Source organism: Salvelinus alpinus, chromosome 2 (genome assembly GCF_045679555.1).
Source record: "Salvelinus alpinus chromosome 2, SLU_Salpinus.1, whole genome shotgun sequence".
Lineage (NCBI taxonomy): Eukaryota > Metazoa > Chordata > Actinopteri > Salmoniformes > Salmonidae > Salvelinus > Salvelinus alpinus.
The window spans coordinates 88635022-88654262 of NC_092087.1; the positions used below are offsets into that span (position 1 = coordinate 88635022).

General features: G+C 41.7%; 1 protein-coding gene across 1 annotated transcript; it reads right to left on the reverse strand.

Moving 5' to 3' along the window:
* Nucleotides 1–13159: 13159 nt before the first annotated feature.
* Nucleotides 13160–15324, reverse strand: LOC139568092 (B-cell receptor CD22-like). Its single transcript, XM_071389792.1, has 5 exons — nucleotides 15201–15324; nucleotides 14773–15081; nucleotides 14391–14678; nucleotides 13671–13916; nucleotides 13160–13520 (listed from the first exon to the last, which is right to left on the reverse strand). The coding sequence occupies exons 2-5, from the start codon at nucleotides 14786–14788 to the stop codon at nucleotides 13204–13206; spliced, it is 867 nt and encodes a 288-aa protein (XP_071245893.1). The 5' UTR covers nucleotides 14789–15081; nucleotides 15201–15324; the 3' UTR covers nucleotides 13160–13203.
* Nucleotides 15325–19241: the final 3917 nt, after the last annotated feature.

Below are 19241 nucleotides of genomic sequence, written 5' to 3' on the forward strand. Positions count from 1 at the left end.
AATATACCTAATTTTTATTTTGAGCTGTGTCATCTTCTTGGAGCTGGGGGAGGAAAGAAAAATAATGATTAATACATTTGTGTTACAGTTAGCATACAGTGTACATTGAAGGCATATCTCACCTCCCTCTCAAGTTTTTTTATTTCAAGGTCCAGTTTCCTAATTGTCCTCTTTTTTATTTCGGACTCCAGTGCAAGATTTTCCATCTTTTTCTTCTTGTACTGAATGTCTATGTCTGCCAGTTCTATTTGGCGCCGGAGGTGGTTGCCATACAACTTTCTGATAGCTTGTGAGCTCTGTGAACACAATACAATTAGCGCAGCTGGAATTTGGCAGGATGTGGTGTCCTTTTATTAATACGCACTATGTTGCCAGGCTGGTTTTCCCACTGTATAGCATCTGGGTCCTGTAAAAGAAATTAGATTTTTTGATTTTGATGAGGACTCCTCACCATTGTAGAGTAAATAGTACTTTCACAGTCTTAACATGATACCTCATGCCTTCTGGAATCCAGAGAGATGGTCTCCTCCTCATCATCGTCTCCATCATGTGCTGTTGCTGCTGCACTGGGGCCTTCACCCTATCACATTTAATCGGATTCATATTGAAGCTAGTAGACAAGACATGCCAGGCCTACAGTATGCCTTTGATGGAGTACTCACTGGATCAGCATCGTCTGGTGCTTGTGCTGGTGGCTCTAACAGGAACACAGTGCTGCCAGACACTGCAAGGCAATAGGTAAACCAAAGTCAGACAGTCCAAATTGATTCAATATGAATGTGGTTGTATCCCATGTAGAGATGGAAGGACATACCTTGAATGAAGCGGGTGGCATCTTGGGAGGAACCTATGCTCGTCTCTTTCCCCCCAGGGATCCCCTCTAAGACGGGCCTGCCTTTATTTAGCTCCAAGGCCATGTCCTCTGCTGGGGTAAGGTCAGCCTTTGGTGACCCACCACCCGTGCCTTGTCTGTGGGTATTCTTTTTCACTGCTAAAACAGTACAGACAATGTGTGAGTAGGCACCTTCTGGGTACAATATATGCTTGTGCTTTGTTAAATATTAGTCAGGGACCATACCATTCTGCAGAATGTTCTTGTATTTGATTTTGACCTGCTGCCATGTCCGTTTTGGCCCGTTCATGTTTAATCTACACACACACACACACACACACACACATTTAATGGAGTCACACTGCAAAAAATTACTTGGTATTTTTGTCTTGTTTTCAGTAAAAATATCAAAAAAATTATCATAGCTTTATACAGTGTGATGGAGTTACTTTACACAATTTCACTCATATCTGCAGTGCATTTCAATTAAAAATTTAACCGTTTCATAATTACAGTACAACTGCATTTTTGGAGATGTGAATTAAATATTTGAATTGTAATTGTGATGTTTCAGCGGAGCGGTGAGTGTGTAATTGTGCACTACTTACGCATTCAGGCGGTCTGCAATACTTTGCCACGCTTTTTCTCTTTGCTTTATCACTGTGGCGGTGTTGCCTTTCTTCTTAATTATATCTTTTACCTCCTCGTATGCCTCCATGAGGATTTGTGCTTCCGACGGTGAAAAGTACGCGGCTCTAGTTGCCATGGTAAATCAGTTAATCTGTGATCTGTGGCGGGGTCTATTTGAGTGAGCCGTGAGCGCGCACCTATCCAGGATTGGTTTCACCTGGCTTAATGAATCCGTGTCTGCTCATCCTGGCTTGGTCTTTGTGCAACCAATTAAGCCTGGACGCACATGTTTTGGCTTCATTGAGCTCAGCTGAGTCATTTATCCCGGATGTCTTAATTCTACTTTTGTGCAACAGGCCCCAGATGTGTAGAACTGTAAACACATATTGATTGTTCTGAAGCTGTTTTATTCTCAGAACCCCAAATATAGGAGGATAAATGTTCAATCCTCTACGGTCCGTCAAGCTGTACGGCAGCCTAAAGACTGACCACCAGGTTCAATGATAGCTCCTATCACCAAGCTGTGAGGATTAACAGCAAGTGACTCTCTCACACACACACACACACACACACACACACACACACACACACACACACACACACACACACACACACACACACACACACACATACTGAGCAGGGATTCCACACACTGAGCAGGGATTCAAATGTTTGTTTGCTTGTCTATTTTACCCTTTTAATCATCTCATCACTATGTAGATCAACACTCCTACACTGAGACAATTTATGAATACTGACCCTGATGTAACAACCAAAACACAGCTCAAAACATAACAAGAAGTAAAATGATACATTACCTTCAAGAATATGACTTATGACTAACAACAAATAACCCAAAACTATATTTCAAGATATCAAGAGTACTTACAGCCTGAAGGGGAGAGGTGTTGTACAGTGAGTCAACTTACTGGTAGTGAGTGGGAACTGCTAGTAAGTGTCAGTTCTGTGGTTGATACATATTTAAAGTAGTTAAGACACAAGTAGCTGATACAGAACTGTCCTTTCCTTCCTCTTTAAGACATTAACATGCATGAGGACCAGACCAGCATGTCAGAGAAGGAAGGTTACTGTATTAAAATGGATCCTACATTTCTATAATGGACAAAATGTCCCCCATTTCCACATTTATTTAAATACAGAACCATGTTAACAATATGTTGACTATTCTTTATGGAATGTTTATAATATATTAGAATGTGTTGCCTTGTCCCTCTGAGTTCTACATGGAACAGGTCAAAGTTCCTGTCACGCCCCGGCCTTAGTTATCTTTGTTTTCTTTATTATTTTAGTTAGGTCAGGGTGTGACATGGGGGATGTTTGTGTGTTTTTGTCTCGTCTAGGGTGTTTGTATTGTCTAGGGGGTGTTTGTAGAGTTCATGGGGTTGTGTTCATTGTAGGTGTTTATGTAAGTCTATGGTTGCCTAGATTGGTTCTCAATTAGAGACAGCTGTCTATCGTTGTCTCTGATTGGGAGCCATATTTAGGCAGCCATAGTCATTAGGTAGGTTGTGGGTGATTGTCTATGTGTAAGTTGCCAGTGTCTGCACTTTTGTTTATTATAGCGTCACGTTTATTGTTGTGTCTAGTTTGTATAGTGTTCGTTTTGTCTTCTTCTAATTTAGAGAAGAATGTATTTATATCACGCTGCTCCTTGGTCCTCTCTTTCACGTAACGACGAGCGTGACAGTTCCATTTACATTTGGTCAGTTCCATGATGTCATTCATTCTATTCTACAAACACATTCAATTTACACTCCTCATCAGCTGCATCAAAGTGATACGGAAGGTTCCAGTGTTCTAGACTAGAGTTCTCCCTACTGGCATCTCAACATTACTGCAGTGTTCTAGACTAGAGTTCTCCCTACTGGCATCTCAACATTACTGCAGTGTTCTAGACTAGAGTTCTCCCTACTGGCATCTCAACATTACTGCAGTGTTCTAGACTAGAGTTCTCCCTACTGGCATCTCAACATTACTGCAGTGTTCTAGACTAGAGCTCCACCTACTGGCATCTCAACATTACTGCAGTGTTCTAGACTAGAGTTCTCCCTACTGGCATCTCAACATTACTGCAGTGTTCTAGACTAGAGTTCTCCCTACTGGCATCTCAACATTACTGCAGTGTTCTAGACTAGAGCTCTCCCTACTGGCATCTCAACATTACTGCAGTGTTCTAGACTAGAGCTCTCCCTACTGGCATCTCAACATTACTGCAGCCTCCAGTCCTGATGTCCTTATTCATTTGTGCAGTAATATGAATAGAATGAATGGATACTGTTCCATTAATTCCAGCCATTCCTCCTATATCTCTGCCCACCAGCCTCCTCTGTTGTACAGTACTAGTATTAGCTTAATCTATCAGAGGCATCAATGAACATCACCATAGCCTGCTGTATTGACTGTGTAGTGTGTTGTAGTCTGCTGTCCATAAATAATGCCATTTAGCAGATGCCGTTATCCAAAGCGACTTACAGTTAGTTATATGTGCATATATTTTACGTATGGGTGGTCCAGCGAACAAAATCCATAACGTTGCAGGTGCCATGCTCTACCAAATGAGCTACAGAGGACCATATTCTATAAAGTCTAATGTGCATATATAGATTTCTGATATGATTCAGGAGGCCTGTCAGAGGACAGACAGGAAAGGAGAACAGGAAAGTGATTGTGTTTATCTAAACCCACAACACTGTGTCTCATGTTAATACTACTCCTAAACACAACCCACCATCACTGTGTCTCATGTTAATACTACTCCTAAACACAACCCACCATCACTGTGTCTCATGTTAATACTACTCCTAAACACAACCCACCATCACTGTGTCTCATGTTAATACTACTCCTAAACACAACCCACCATCACTGTGTCTCATGTTAATACTACTCCTAAACACAACCCACCATCACTGTGTCTCATGTTAATACTACTCCTAAACACAACCCACCATCACTGTGTCTCATGTTAATACTACTCCTAAACACAAAACACCATCACTGTGTCTCATGTTAATACTACTCCTAAACACAACCCACCGTCGCTGTGTCTCATGTTAATACTACTCCTAAACACAACCCACCATCACTGTCTCATGTTAATACTACTCCTAAACACAACCCACCGTCGCTGTGTCTCATGTTAATACTACTCCTAAACCAGTGGCGTGCCGTGGGCCTGGGGCCTAGGCCTTCAGTGAGGTACTACACAGTCCCACCCGAATTAATCCACCTCTTATTATCATCAATTATGCCATGGCTCTAGACACTATACATTTAGACAGAAACGCAGTATAACCAGGCGTTGCGTCACCTTGAAATTGACAAATTGAAATTTTTGGGTAAACAGTGTTTAACAGACAACTCAAGTTTGCAAAGCCAGTGTGGCTCCAAACACCAAATCGATCACTTGCAAATAATAGGCATTCCCAGCAGTACAGTTTGCAGTGCTTCTCGGAGCCTTTGAGCCATTGACAGCCCTCGTAGTTGAAACTTTGAAAGTGGCGAGCGAACGAACCCCTTTCCCGCCTGTGACAGGCTTTGTGGCGTCGGGCGACCTCTCCTTACAATGTCTAACTTTTCTTGAAAAGTTCGTCTTGAGAATGGCGTTATAATTATATCCTCGACGAAATCGATATCTTCTCCTCCTTCCGCCATTGTGGGTTCAAAAAACAGCTTAGTAGAGTTTCCTAGATCTGCATAGACCTGCCCATAGGACCTGCCTCTCAATATTGGTAATCCAATCAAAGGACGTGGACGCCCTACGCCTGCTAGCTGGCTCCTGTGTAACACTGGAGCCAGCCAGCAGGCGTACAATAGCCAACTCTAAAGCTGATTGGTTGACACAAAATTTTAATTTCCATTCACTTTAAGCTACAAGCGCCCGCACTGTTGATTCTGAAGGCCTGAGAGCAGATTTTAGACCCCTGGCAACACATGATGGCTGAATATGATTGGATAAAAGATCTAACATAAAGACCAGCCCTCCAAATCTCAACCTGGGGCTGGAAGCAGTGCAACCAAGAGGAAAGCTATGAAATGAAGAGTATAACTCTTACTCTGGGGAATAATTTAATACATATTTGTGGGAAAATATATTTAAAAAAAAATTTATATTCTGATGATGTTTAGGCCAGCAGAGAAGGCCTTGCAGGCCCTGACGGCCCACCACTGTCCTAAACACAACCCACCATCACTGTCTCATGTTAATACTACTCCTAAACACAACCCACCATCACTGTGTCTCAGGTTAATACTACTCCTAAACACAACCCACCATCACTGTCTCATGTTAATACTACTCCTAAACACAACCCACCATCACTGTCTCATGTTAATACTACTCCTAAACACAACCCACCATCACTGTGTCTCATGTTAATACTACTCCTAAACACAACCCACCGTCGCTGTGTCTCATGTTAATACTACTCCTAAACACAACCCACCATCACTGTGTCTCATGTTAATACTACTCCTAAACACAACCCACCATCACTGTGTCTCATGTTAATACTACTCCTAAACACAACCCACCATCACTGTGTCTCATGTTAATACTACTCCTAAACACAACCCACCATCACTGTGTCTCATGTTAATACTACTCCTAAACACAACCACCATCACTGTGTCTCATGTTAATACTACTCCTAAACACAACCCACCATCACTGTGTCTCATGTTAATACTACTCCTAAACACAACCCACCATCACTGTGTCTCATGTTAATACTACTCCTAAACACAACCACCATCACTGTGTCTCATGTTAATACTACTCCTAAACACAACCCACCATCACTGTGTCTCATGTTAATACTACTCCTAAACCTCTTATGGAGCATCCACTCACTCCAATCACTCTTTCTCTCACTCTTACTTTCGGCCATTTTCAAAATATCTCCACCACTATCTGTTGCTCTCAGAGCTCTTAAAATAGCATGTACAAGTTTTTATGTGAAATCGCATGTACAATGTACCTCCCATCTTTTGTAGCACACAATATAGCTCAGTATTTGTCAATGCTGCCAATAATGTTGGTCGTGACTGTATATCTAACAATCAGATTAATATATAAAAATACATGTATACACACACACACACACACACACACACACACACACACACACACACACACACACACACACACACACACACACACACACACACACACACACACACACACACACACACACACACACACACACACACACACACACACACACACACACAGTTATACTTGACCCTGTTATTCTTTGACAGTGAACATGACCCTATTGAATGGAGATCTGGGTATTACTGGTGAAACAACAGTCCAGCGTCAGTATTCACAAAGTGTATCAGAGTAGGAGAGCTGATCTGGGATCAGTTTAGCATTTTAGATCATAATTATACGGACCGTCTGAGACACTTTATGAATACAGGCCCTGATGTAACAACCAAAACACAGATCAAAATTAACCAACAAGTACAAAGATACAGGAAGTCATGTGATGTATGGCTAAAAACTTTAAAACAAAAACTATATTCCAAGATATCGTCAAGTGTACTTACAGAGTGAAGGGGAGAGGTCTTGTACAGTGAGTCAACGTACTGTCACTGTGTGGAAACAAGAAGCAGTCTACTGTAAGTATTAGTAGAAGCAGGCGTAGCCTGTGTGAGTTCTGTGGTTGACACATTTTAAAGTAGCCTAGTCAGGCCATTAACATGCAGCAACAGCATGTCACATAAGGGATGTTACTGTATCTAAATAGAAAATGGTCTAAAGTCAGAATACTGTAGTTACATTTCTTTATTTGAGGAGTGGATCTGCATGTTTTACAAGAGACACAATGTGACCCATTCCCATCACTCTTCATCAGCTGCATCAAAGTGTTATTGAAGGTTCCAGAACAGATGAAAGGCATTGTATGTTTGGTTCCAGTGTTCCATACTAGAGCGCTCCCTACTGGCAACTCAACATTACTACAACCTCCAGTCTATATGTCTCCACTTGTCTAGGAAATCCCAGACGTAGTGAAACAGCCACAACCTTGTTAACATTGTTAGAGGCAACCTGTCTGCCCTGGGAGACTAATATGTCCCAATCATATCCTCGTCCACTTGGTTCAATAACAAAATAACAAACCTGGCACTAAGGCCGAGGGAGGGAAAGGGGAAGGAAATCACTTTGATTGACACTTCACACACTCATACTGTATGTCCAGTGTGCTGTCTGTGCTGTGTGTCAGAAGACTACAAAAGGGGTGACACCCCCCAACACCCCCATTCTATCCAAGCCTCCTGTTCTCTTTTAAAGTAGGGGAAATGTCTTCCTCTTTTTCAATCTTCATATTCATTATTCTGTTCTTCCTCTTCCTCCCTCTGTCATATCAGGAAGGTGCGTGGTTTTCAGGGTGGTCAGAGTTGCCATGGTTTCCTGTATCTTCCTCTCTGATCAGGCTTATGGTTGAAGAGAGAAAGAGAGAGAGAGATAGAGAGAGAGATACGGGAGCGAGAGGGGGGGAGAGAGAGAGGAGAGGGTGTTAGAGAGAGAGAGAGTGTGAGAGATAGAGAGCGAGAGATAGAAAGAGAGATACGGGAGCGAGAGAGAGAGAGGGGGGGGTAGGGAGAGAAAGAGAGAGATAGAGAAGGGGGAGAGAGAGCGAGAGAAAGAGAAAGGGGAGAGAGAGAGAGAGAGAAAGAGAAGGGGGGAGAGAGAGAGAAAAAGAGAAAGAGAAGGGGGAAAGAGGGGGAGAGAGAGAGAGGGGGGGTAGGGAGAGAGAGGGGGGAAGAGAGAGAGGAGAGAGGGGGTTAGAGAGAGAGAGAGAGAGAGAGAGAGAGAGAGAGAGAGAGAGAGAGAGAGAGAGAGAGAGAGAGAGAGAGAGAGAGAGAGAGAGAGAGAGAGAGAGAGAGAGAGAGAGAGAGAGAGAGAGAGAGAGAGAGAGAGAGAGAGAGAGAGAAAGAGAAGAGGGGTCGAGAGAGGGGGGTGTGGAGAGAGAGGGGGGAAGAGAGAGAGAGGAGAGGGGGTTAGAGAGAGAGTGTGAGAGATAGAGAGAGAGAGAGAGAGAGGGGGAGAGAGAGAGAGAGAGAGAGAGGGGGAGAGAGAGAGAGAGAGAGAGGGGGAGAGAGAGAGAGAGAGAGGGGGAGTGAGAGAGAGAGAGGGGGAGTGAGAGAGAGAGAGGGGGAGTGAGAGAGAGAGAGAGAGAGAGAGAGAGAGAGAGAGAGAGAGAGAGGAGGGGGAGAGAGAGAGAGCGAGAGAAAGAAAGAGAGATACGGGAGCGAGAGAGAGAGAGGGGGGGAGAGAGCGAGAGAGCGGGGGGGAGAGAGAGGGGGGAGAGCAAGAGATGGGGGAGAGAGAGAGAGGGGGGGGGAGAGAGAGCGAGAGATGGGGGAGAGAGAGAGAGAGAGAGCGAGAGAAAGAAAGAGAGATAAGGGAGTGAGAGAGAGAGAGGGGGGGTAGGGAGAGAGAGGGGGGAAGAAAAAGAGAGAGAGAGGGGGGGAGAAAGAGAGCGAGAGAAAGAAAGAGAGATAAGGGAGCGAGAGAGAGAGAGAGAGAGGGGGGGGGGTAGGGAGAGAGAGGGGGGAAGAGAGAGAGGGAGAGAGACATTGTTACAAAACTGTATATTGACATAATATGACATTTGAAATGTCTATACTCATTTGGAGCTGTTGTGAGTGTAATGATCACTGTACATTTTTTTTTTGTGTTGATTTGACTTTTGTTTATTATCTATTCCCCTTGCTTTTCCAATGTAATAATATATTTCCCATGCCAATAAAGCCCTTTGAATTGATTTGAAATTAATTTAATTGAGAGAGAGAGAGAGAGAGAAACCTGAAAGTGAAAGTCCTCAAAGGTGCTGCCAATGCTAAAACTGTCTTTTGGGCACTAGAGTCCTCTGTCTATCACTATGGAGGTATGATATATGAGTTGATTGGTAAAAACCTGCTTAAATATGTTTATAAATGATAGCTGATGTTTTGACAAATACAGATGTCCTTACCCTGTGGAGGCGTACTGGGAGGCTGAGGAGATGTTGAGGCCTATAGGGTTGGTCCTCTGAGGAGAGGGAGGGGTTCTCTGCATCCAGCGGTCTGGGTACCTGATCACCAGCCTGGTGCTCTCCAGCTCCACCCCCTGGACAGGAGGACAAACAGCAGGCACCAATGTGTGGGAGGAAACACTGTTTAACTGACGACCGACGTCAGCTTGCAGGCGCCAGGCCACAAGGAGTTACTAGAGCATGATGAGACAAGGACATCCCGGCCGGCTAAACCCTCCACTAACCCAGATGACCCTGGGCCAATTGTGCTCCGCCTCATAGGTCTCCCGGTCAAAGCCGGCTGTAACAGTCCGGGATCAAACCCGGGCCTGCAGTGCTGCCTTAGCACTGATTGTTGAATTTGTGATTTCCAACTTGTTGTGTAATGTTTATGTCCAATGGCCAATGAGCACTGACAGGTTTTATCCATCATTTCATATGACAAGGATTGATAAGGATTTGCCAGTAGATTGACATTAGATTGACAGTAGATTGACATTTCGAGCTCTACCTGTAGATTTTGCGGTGACGTAGTGTCCCCATGAGTGACAGAACACTGAGCCAATCACAGCACAACTAGAGAACATTACCAACCCCTACGCTCCGTATTTTATGCTGGCTGCCCCACCACCACAGAAAGCACTAAGCTGCAACACCTGCATTTTGGAGCTGCCTTACTCAAGAAAGCAAAAACGAGACCATGTTTGTATGCGACTTTATTAACTCAATGCTTTTTTAAAAACTTTGTTTGCAAACTGATATGTGACACGTATTAATGTCAAAATAGGCAAAAAAGCAACATAAAAAGCTAACCATGGGGCTGAAAACAGATTGAGCTCTGTCCCAGCTGCCTTGAATGACGTGTCGCCACTGCATGTATTTAGAAATTATAGACAAGTTGACTAACAAATAGCCTACCAAAATGTTGGAAATTAGAAGTAAAAACTGCAAATGTTTAAATGTATGTAATGGACTGATTACATGTATTTTTATATAAAAAATATATCATGACACGGAACAATATGGTATTACTTAATATAAAATGAGTAATAATATGGTATTACGTAATATAAAATAAGTAATAATGTCTGACAGCAATACAAAATAAATCATCATTGAACACATCAGGAGAAACTTGACCCAAGAGCTAAAAATATTAAAAAGCTGTTATCAGTATTATTAATGTTAGTTGCTGAGGAAAGTAGGACTATTGATGTTATAAAACATCTGTATGTGGCAAAATCCCATAGAAAAAGATCTAAATAAAACTAAAGATAGTAAACACATTGGTACACAAGAAAATAAGATTTTTTCCTCCTGATTCTCTTCAGTCCAGGATCTGTGGTGATTCTCTTCAGTCCAGGATCTGTGGTGGGTCTCTTCAGTCCAGGATCTGTGGTGATTCTCTTCAGTCCAGGATCTGTGATGATTCTCTTCATTCCAGGATCTGTGGTGGTTCTCTTCAGTCCAGGATCTGTGGTGGTTCTCTTCAGTCCAGGATCTGTGGTGGTTCTCTTCAGTCCAGGATCTGTGGTGATTCTCTTCAGTCCAGGATCTGTGATGATTCTCTTCAGTCCAGGATCTGTGGTGGTTCTCTTCAGTCCAGGATCTGTGGTGGTTCTCTTCAGTCCAGGATCTGTGGTGATTCTCTTCAGTCCAGGATCTGTGGTGATTCTCTTCAGTCCAGGGTCTGTGGTGATTCTCTTCAGTCCAGGTTCTGTGGTGCTTCTCTTCAGTCCAGGTTCTGTGGTGCTTCTCTTCAGTCCAGGTTCTGTGTTGCTTCACTTCAGTGGGAGATTCCCCTCACATTCTGAAAGAAGACATACTGAAGTAGCACTCCCACTAAACATTTTATGCGCACACACACACACACACACACACACACACACACACACACACACACACACACACACACACACACACACACACACACACACACACACACACACACACACACACACACACACACACACACACACACACACACACACACACACACACTTACTGCCAGGGTGTCATACTCTGGTGACCTGGTCTTCATGTTCAGAGGTGTGTACGTATCACTGTTAGGGTCAGGATGGACACTCTGTGGACAGAAAGAGAGAGAGAGCGAGAAAGAGAGAGCGGGAGAGAAGGAGAGGGAGGGAGAGAGAGAGAGAGCGGGAGAGAAGGAGAGGGAGGGAGGGAGAGGGAGAGAGAGAGAGAGACAGAGACAGAGACAGAGACAGAGACAGAGACAGAGAGAGAGAGAGAGAGAGACAGAGAGAGAGACAGAGAGAGAGAGAGAGAGAGAGCGGGAGACAAGGAGAAGGAGAGGGAGGGAGAGAGGAAATGCATGTGTTCTCTGAAACACCAGTCTTTCCATCATTTTCTCTTAACACATTCAAATATAAAACACCAACACACTCACAAACAATCAACATGAATGATAAGAGACTTACTGCCAGAGTGTCGTAGTCAGGGGACGTGGTCCTCATGTTCAGAGCTGTGTACGTGTCTCTGTTACAGTCAGGACGGACACTCTGTGGAGAGAGAGAGAGAGAGAGAGAGAGAGGTAACAATGAAAATAGTACGAAAGAGACTGTCGTGACACTGTTAGTCCGGACGGACACTCTGTGGAGAGAGAGAGAGGTAACAATGAAAATAGTATGAAAGAGACTGTCATGTCACTGTTAGTCAGGACGGACACTCTGTGGAGAGAGAAAGAGGTAACAATGAAAATAGTATGAGAGAGACTGTGATGTCACTGTTAGTCAGGACGGACACTCTGTGGAGAGAGAGAGAGAGGTAACAATGAAAATAGTATGAGAGAGACTGTCATGTTACTGTTAGTCAGGACGGACACTCTGTGGAGAGAGAGAGAGGTAACAATGAAAATAGTATGAGAGAGACTGTCATGTCACCGTAAATGAATGAAAACGGAGTTATAACCTCCTGGGGGCACGTTTAGTTTGTTGCCCCATTAAGACACAGCTGAAACCCTGTTGTAACTAATAGAATCACCTGTGTGTCTGCTGTGGCATCACTTCCTCCTGTGCATCTCCTGTAATGAGGGACAGAGTGAGTTCTGCTCTGTAAGTAAGTAAGTGGATAAGTTACTAATACATTTTAACAGATTTCTTACTTTATCTTTATTTAACTAGGCAAGTCGGTTAAGAACAAACTCTTATTTACAATGATGGCCTAGGATCAGTGGGTTAACTGCCTTGTTCAGGGGCAGATCACCTGAACTTTATATTTTCAGTTCTGGGATTTGATCTTGCTACCTTTTGGTTACAAGTTCAACGCTCTAACCACTAAGCTACCTGCCACCCCAGGTGGCCTAGTGGTTAAGGGCATTGGGCCAATAAATGAATTAATGAATGAATGAATTAATGAAGTTAGTACCCAATCAGAGGTCTAAGGTGAAAGAATAATACAAATATCAATGTTCCCTTCTTCACTCACCTGAACCACATGAGTCCAGAGAGACAGAGGATGAGAACCAGAACAACCACTATGATTCCTACAGCTGCAGTCAGAACTGAGGTCTGTTTCCCTAAAAGACAAATGGATGATATGAGAACATGTTATTATGAAGTGAAAATGAATATACAGCAATACAGGACATTAATGCAATACTTGTATATAGAAGCCTATGTAAAGTTATAAACCAAAGTGTAATAAGGTAAACCATGAGAAGATTACCTTGAAACATCATTCCTTATTGAACATCATTTTGTATTGAAGTATTGAAGATGGAACTTTACCTGCTACAATGATCATCAGAGCTGTAGAGTTCATAGATCCTCTTCCATTCTGGGCCTCACAGTAATATTCTCCTCTGTCCTCAGAGATGATGTTAGTGATGCTGTAACTCTGTCCTGATGCTTTTGGTGAGGTTACATTCTTCTTGTACCAGGTGTATTTGTCCACAGGTGGGTTGGCATCACTGCTGCAGGTCAGAGTCACTGAACTGCCCTCCACTATTTCACCAGAGGGACTGACTGACACTGAGGTGTTCCTTGGAGCGTCTGGTAAAGGAGAATTTGTCAGAGGATTATAAAGATGCAATTACAACCTCACATGACATATATAAAAATCTGTGATGCCAGACTATCAAAAATAAGAATCCACTTACACAAAACAGGAACGCATGTGATACTGAGCTGTAATTTACTCACATTTCACATCAATGTTGATTGACTCAGACCTCCCCTTTCTAATCCCACTCCAGGCCTCACAGTTGTAGACATGTTGTGGTCCTGTGTTCTGATTGGAGATACTCTGATAGTGGCCTCCATTCGTCTTGTACCAGGTGTATTTGTCCACAGGTGGGTTGGCATCACTGCTGCAGGTCAGAGTCACTGAACTGCCCTCCACTATTTCACCAGAGGGACTGACTGATACTGAGGTGTTCTTTGGGCCATCTGGTGTTGAAGATGACAGAACAAATAAGAACTCATATACCATGTAAGACACCAAGAGGTGATGTAAATTAATATAGATTAGGATATTATACTGACATGTAGAACCATGTATTACAGAGATGATGTAAATTAGTATAGATTAGTATATTACACTGACTTGTAGAACCATGTATTACAGAGATGATGTAAATTAGTATAGATTAGTATGTTACACTGACTTGTAGAATCATGTATTACAGAGATGATGTAAATTAGTATAGATTAGTATGTTACACTGACTTGTAGAACCATATATTACAGAGATGATGTAAATTAGTATAGATTAGTATGTTACACTGACTTGTAGAACCATGTATTACAGAGATGATGTAAATTAGTATAGATTAGTATATTACACTGACATGTAGAACCATGTATTAGAGAGATGATGTCAATGACTTTCACTGTAGATATATCAACACCCCATGTACTCACATCTGACAGAGAGAGTCTCTTCTGGAGAGAGGATTCTCTCTAAGCCTTCTACAGCACAGGAGTACTTCCCTGCATCCTCACTGCTGACTGGGTCTAGGATCAGACTGTTATAACTGGTGACTGGGTCTAGGATCAGACTGTTATAGCTGCTGACTGGGTTGTTCAGACGTTGTCTGTTCTTGTACCAGATGTAGGTGGGGTTGAGACCGACTGTACATTGGGTTCTACATCTCAGTGTGACTCTCTCCCCCTCTGACACAGACGTAGGATCCATCTCCAACAGGATATCTAAGAGGAAACATCAGTCATATTAGACTCCAGACAGGCTTGTCATGTGATTAGACTTGTTCGATTACAGTACTAAATGTAGGTGGACTATTACCTGTGACAGTCAACATCACACCAGGAAGACCAGAAAATCTCCCCTCATCTGTTGTTCGTATTCTGAATTTGTATTCAGCCGAGTCCTTCTCTGTCAGGTTTGTTATTGTAATGGTGTGGTGGTTCTCTGTGTTCCTATTGTACTCCACACGACCTACATACTCTGGATATGAACTGATATCTACAGGGTGTTTCTGTGTAAACCAGAATGAACCTTGTTCTATATAACTAGTGGGATGAGTGTAAGAGCAGGATATGTCCACTGTGGAGCTCTTCAAGACACAGATTCTCCTCTCCAGCAGTTTTGACCCTGAGCACATGAAAATACATTAAATCGTTTTTTCACATATACCTTGAAGTTAGCAAGTTGCCTTACTTTGTTATAAAGAAAGGTTAGCTACAAATTATCCCAATAGAATCCAGACTCACACACTGCAGGAGAGTGGAGATCCTCATGGCCTTTAACAGCACAGGAGTAACTCTTTGTTTCAGAACTGAGTGTTGTTGGGAAGTGAACCGAGGAAGAGACTGTCCGTTCTTGTACCAGATGTAGGTGGGGTTACCAGTCAGAGTACAGGTGGTGCTACAGGTCAGTGTCCTCTTCTCTGCCTCTGTGTCAGGAGTCACCTTCACCTGCAGGTCTGAATGAGAGCAAATAAAAACACACTTTCTGGTTTCCTTCTGTAGTTGACAAAATGGCTGAACATGACTTAAAGATAACCCAGTCTAACCTGTGGGATATATAGTAGTGCAAGGCAGGTCCACTGATGGTATCAAGGAACAGATGCTTCTACTGGTGTAGGTCACACTCATGCAGCTTAGAGAAGAAGTATCTGGAACAAATGATGAAGCACAGGATGATGATGATGATGATGATGATGATGTTGACAGTGATGATGATGATGGTGAAGATGGTGATGATATTAGCTTATTTTTATGATTCTCAGTAGTCTTCAGTACTAACATGTTAGATAGTAATGAGGTATAGTTACTTATAAATCAGTAATTTGAATTGACTGAAAATATCAAGTCTGTTTACCATAATAGAGGAAAACTCTGGAGGTAAATCACCACACTCACTTCAGGAGAGCTGAGTTTCTCATGGACTTTTCTCAATATAGGGGGTGCTGTTTCAACGTTACCATTTATTGTTCCCAAATTAAACTGCCTCGTACTCAATTCTTGCTCGTACAATATGCATATTACTATTACTATTGGATAGAAAACAATCTCTAGTTTCTAAAACCGTTTGAATTATGTCTGTGGGTGAAACAGAACTCTTTCTGCAGCGAAATTCATGACAGAAACTGCGAAGGTCTGAAAACGAGGCTCTGTTCTCAGATCAGTTTAAAGCTCTGTATGTATCCTATGGGTCGACATGAACTGCACGCGCCTTCCCCTGGATGTCAGTAACCAATGAGAATTGGAATGGAGTTTCTACGTAGATCTCAGACCTTATAAAGCCACAAGGAACGGAGGGAGCTCTCTTTTTGACGTTCGTCATGACGCAAAGCAAGACCTCAGGATGGCATTTTGAAACGCTCAGTTATCGGCCTTAGATATATCCGTCTGTAATTTAATTCGATATAGGTGTTAGAAACATCATAACGAAGTTATTTTAAACCGAGTTATATCAGTTTATGCGAGTATATTGCAATTTTCGGAATTTCCTTAGTATTGCGTTTTGAACATTTGGGCACGTCTTCGCCACATGGCTAATGTTTGCTGCTAATTCCTAAGTTGAAGACGGCAATCTACAACCGAGCAACGATGATTCTGGACAAAGGACCACTTGCCCAAGATTCTGATGGAAGCTCATCCAAAAGTAAGAGCTATTTATGATGTTATTCCGTATTTATGTGGAAAAATGTAAAAGAATTTGTCCGCCATTATTGCGGCATTGGTCTGGCTGTAACGCACACTGTATGTCTAGTAACGTTAATTTTAAAAATCTAACACAGCGGTTGCATTAATAACTAATGCATCTTTCAATTGCTGTCCAACCTGTATTTTTTTGTCAAGTTTACGATTATTTATCGATTAGATTAGGTGCCTCTCCAAGATGGCGCCGGCCAGAATGCATGAAATGCTGCTACTGTTCACATTGTATAACCACGATTTGTGCCGCTAAATATGCACATTTTCGAACAAAACCTATATGCATTGTGTAATATGATGTTACAGGACTGTCATCTGATGAAGTTTATCAAGGTTAGTCCAATTATATATCTTTTGCTGGATTGTTACGATCGCTAACATTTGCTGCTGGTAAATGTGGTTGTGTTTCTGGCTATTGTGGTAAGCTAATATAATGCTATATTGTGTTTTCGCTGTAAAACACGTAAAAAATCGGACATATTGGCTGGATTCACAAGATGTTGGGCTTTCATTTGCTGTACGCTGTGTATTTTTCAGAAATGATTTATGATGAGTAATTAGGTATTTGACGTTGGTCTCTGTAATTATTCTGGCTGCATCGACGCCATTTCAGATTGCAGCTGCAATGTAGAACTGTGATTTATACCTGAAATATGCACATTTTTCTAACAAAACATATGCTATACAATAAATATGTTATCAGACTGTCATTTGATGAAGTTGTTTCTTGGTTAGTGGCTATTTATATCTATATTTGGTCGAAATTGTGATAGCTACCTATGCAGGAAAAAAATGGTGGAGAAAAAAAAGTTGTGTCTTTTGCTATCGTGGTTAGCTAATAGATTTACATATTGTGTCTTCCCTGTAAAACGTTTTAAAAATCAGAAATGATGGCTGGATTCACAAGATCTGTATCTTTCATCTGGTGTCTTGGACTTGTGATTTAATGATATTTAGATGCTAGTATTTACTTGTGGCGCTATGCTAGGCTATGCTAGTCAGCTTTTTTTACTGATGGGGGTGCTCCCGGATCCGGGATGCGTAGCAAGTAGAAGTTAAAGCACAGGAGTAGCTGTCAGAACCTCCTCCACTGACTGAATATTGATACTGGGGAGAGGAGTCAGAAAATAGGTATTCTCCATTCTTGTACCAGGTGTAGGTGGGGTTGGGGATTTCAGTCAGAGTACAGGTGGTGCTACATGTCAGTGTCACCCATGATCCTTCTGTCACTGTGCTAGGAGTCACCTTCACCTGCAGGTCTGAATGAAGAGAGAATAACAACATAAAAGAACAAACCTCATCATTTCCACCTACTACTACTAGAGATAAAGTAGTTACAGTATATCATAATGTTCTGTAAGTGTAGTACTACCAGTATATCATAATGTTCTGTATGTGTAGTATTACCAGTATATCATAATGTTCTGTAAGTGTAGTATAACCAGTTTATCATAATGTTCTGTAAGTGTAGTATTACCAATATATCATAATGTACTGTAAGTGTAGTATTACCAGTGTATCATAATGCACTGTAAGTGTAGTATTACCAGTATATCATAATGTACTGTACGTGTAGTATTACCAGTATATCATAATGTTCTGTAAGTGTAGTATTACCAGTATATCATCATGTTCTGTAAGGGTAGTATTACCAGTATATCATAATGTTCTGTAAGTGTAGTATTACCAGTATATCATAATGTTCTGTAAGTGTAGTATTACCAGTATATCATAATGTTCTGTAAGTGTAGTATTACCAGTATATCAAAATGTGCTGTAAGTGTAGTATTACCAGTATATCATAATGTGCTGTAAGTGTACTATTACCAGTATATCATAATGTTCTGTAAGTGTAGTATTACCAGTATATCATAATGTTCTGTAAGTGTAGTACTACCAGTATATCATCATGTTCTGTAATTGTAGTATTACCAGTATATCATAATGTTCTGTGTGTGTAGTATTACCAGTATATCATAATGTTCTGTATGTGTAGTATTACCAGTATATCATAATGTTCTGTAAGTGTAGTATTACCAGTATATCATTATGTTCTGTAAGTGTAGTATTACCAGTATATCATAATGTTCTGTAAGTGTAGTATTACCAGTATATCATTATGTTCTGTAAGTGTAGTATTACCAGTATATCATAATGTTATGTAAGTGTAGTATTACCAGTATATCATCATGTTCTGTAAGTGTAGTTTTACCAGTATATCATAATGTTCTGTAAGTGTAGTTTTACCAGTATATCATAATGTTCTGTAAGTGTAGTATTACCAGTATATCATCATGTTCTGTAAGTGTAGTATTACCAGTATATCATAATGTTCTGTAAGTGTAGTATTACCAGTATATCATATTGTTCTGTATGTGTAGTATTACCTCTATATCATGTGTTAACATGATGGTTAATTTATTTTCTCCTGTAATTCAATATGATTTACAGTTGTATCATACAGTGTAGTATTACCTGTGACAGTCAGACTTGTTCCTGGGAAACTATGGCCCCATTCAAAGTTGTGACACTCAGCTGAGTCCTCCTCTCTCAGATCTGTGATTCTCAGGGTGAAGGGACCTTTGTATGTTC

Bases quoted from the DNA above. Each gene is read 5' to 3' on its own strand.
- LOC139568092 (XM_071389792.1), bottom strand. The intron at 13,917-14,390 runs GTGAGTACATGG...CTTCAACACCAG, and splicing joins AGAGACTCTCTCTGTCAGAT to ATGGCCCAAAGAACACCTCA. The intron at 13,521-13,670 runs GTGAGTAAATTA...CTCCTTTACCAG, and splicing joins AATCAACATTGATGTGAAAT to ACGCTCCAAGGAACACCTCA.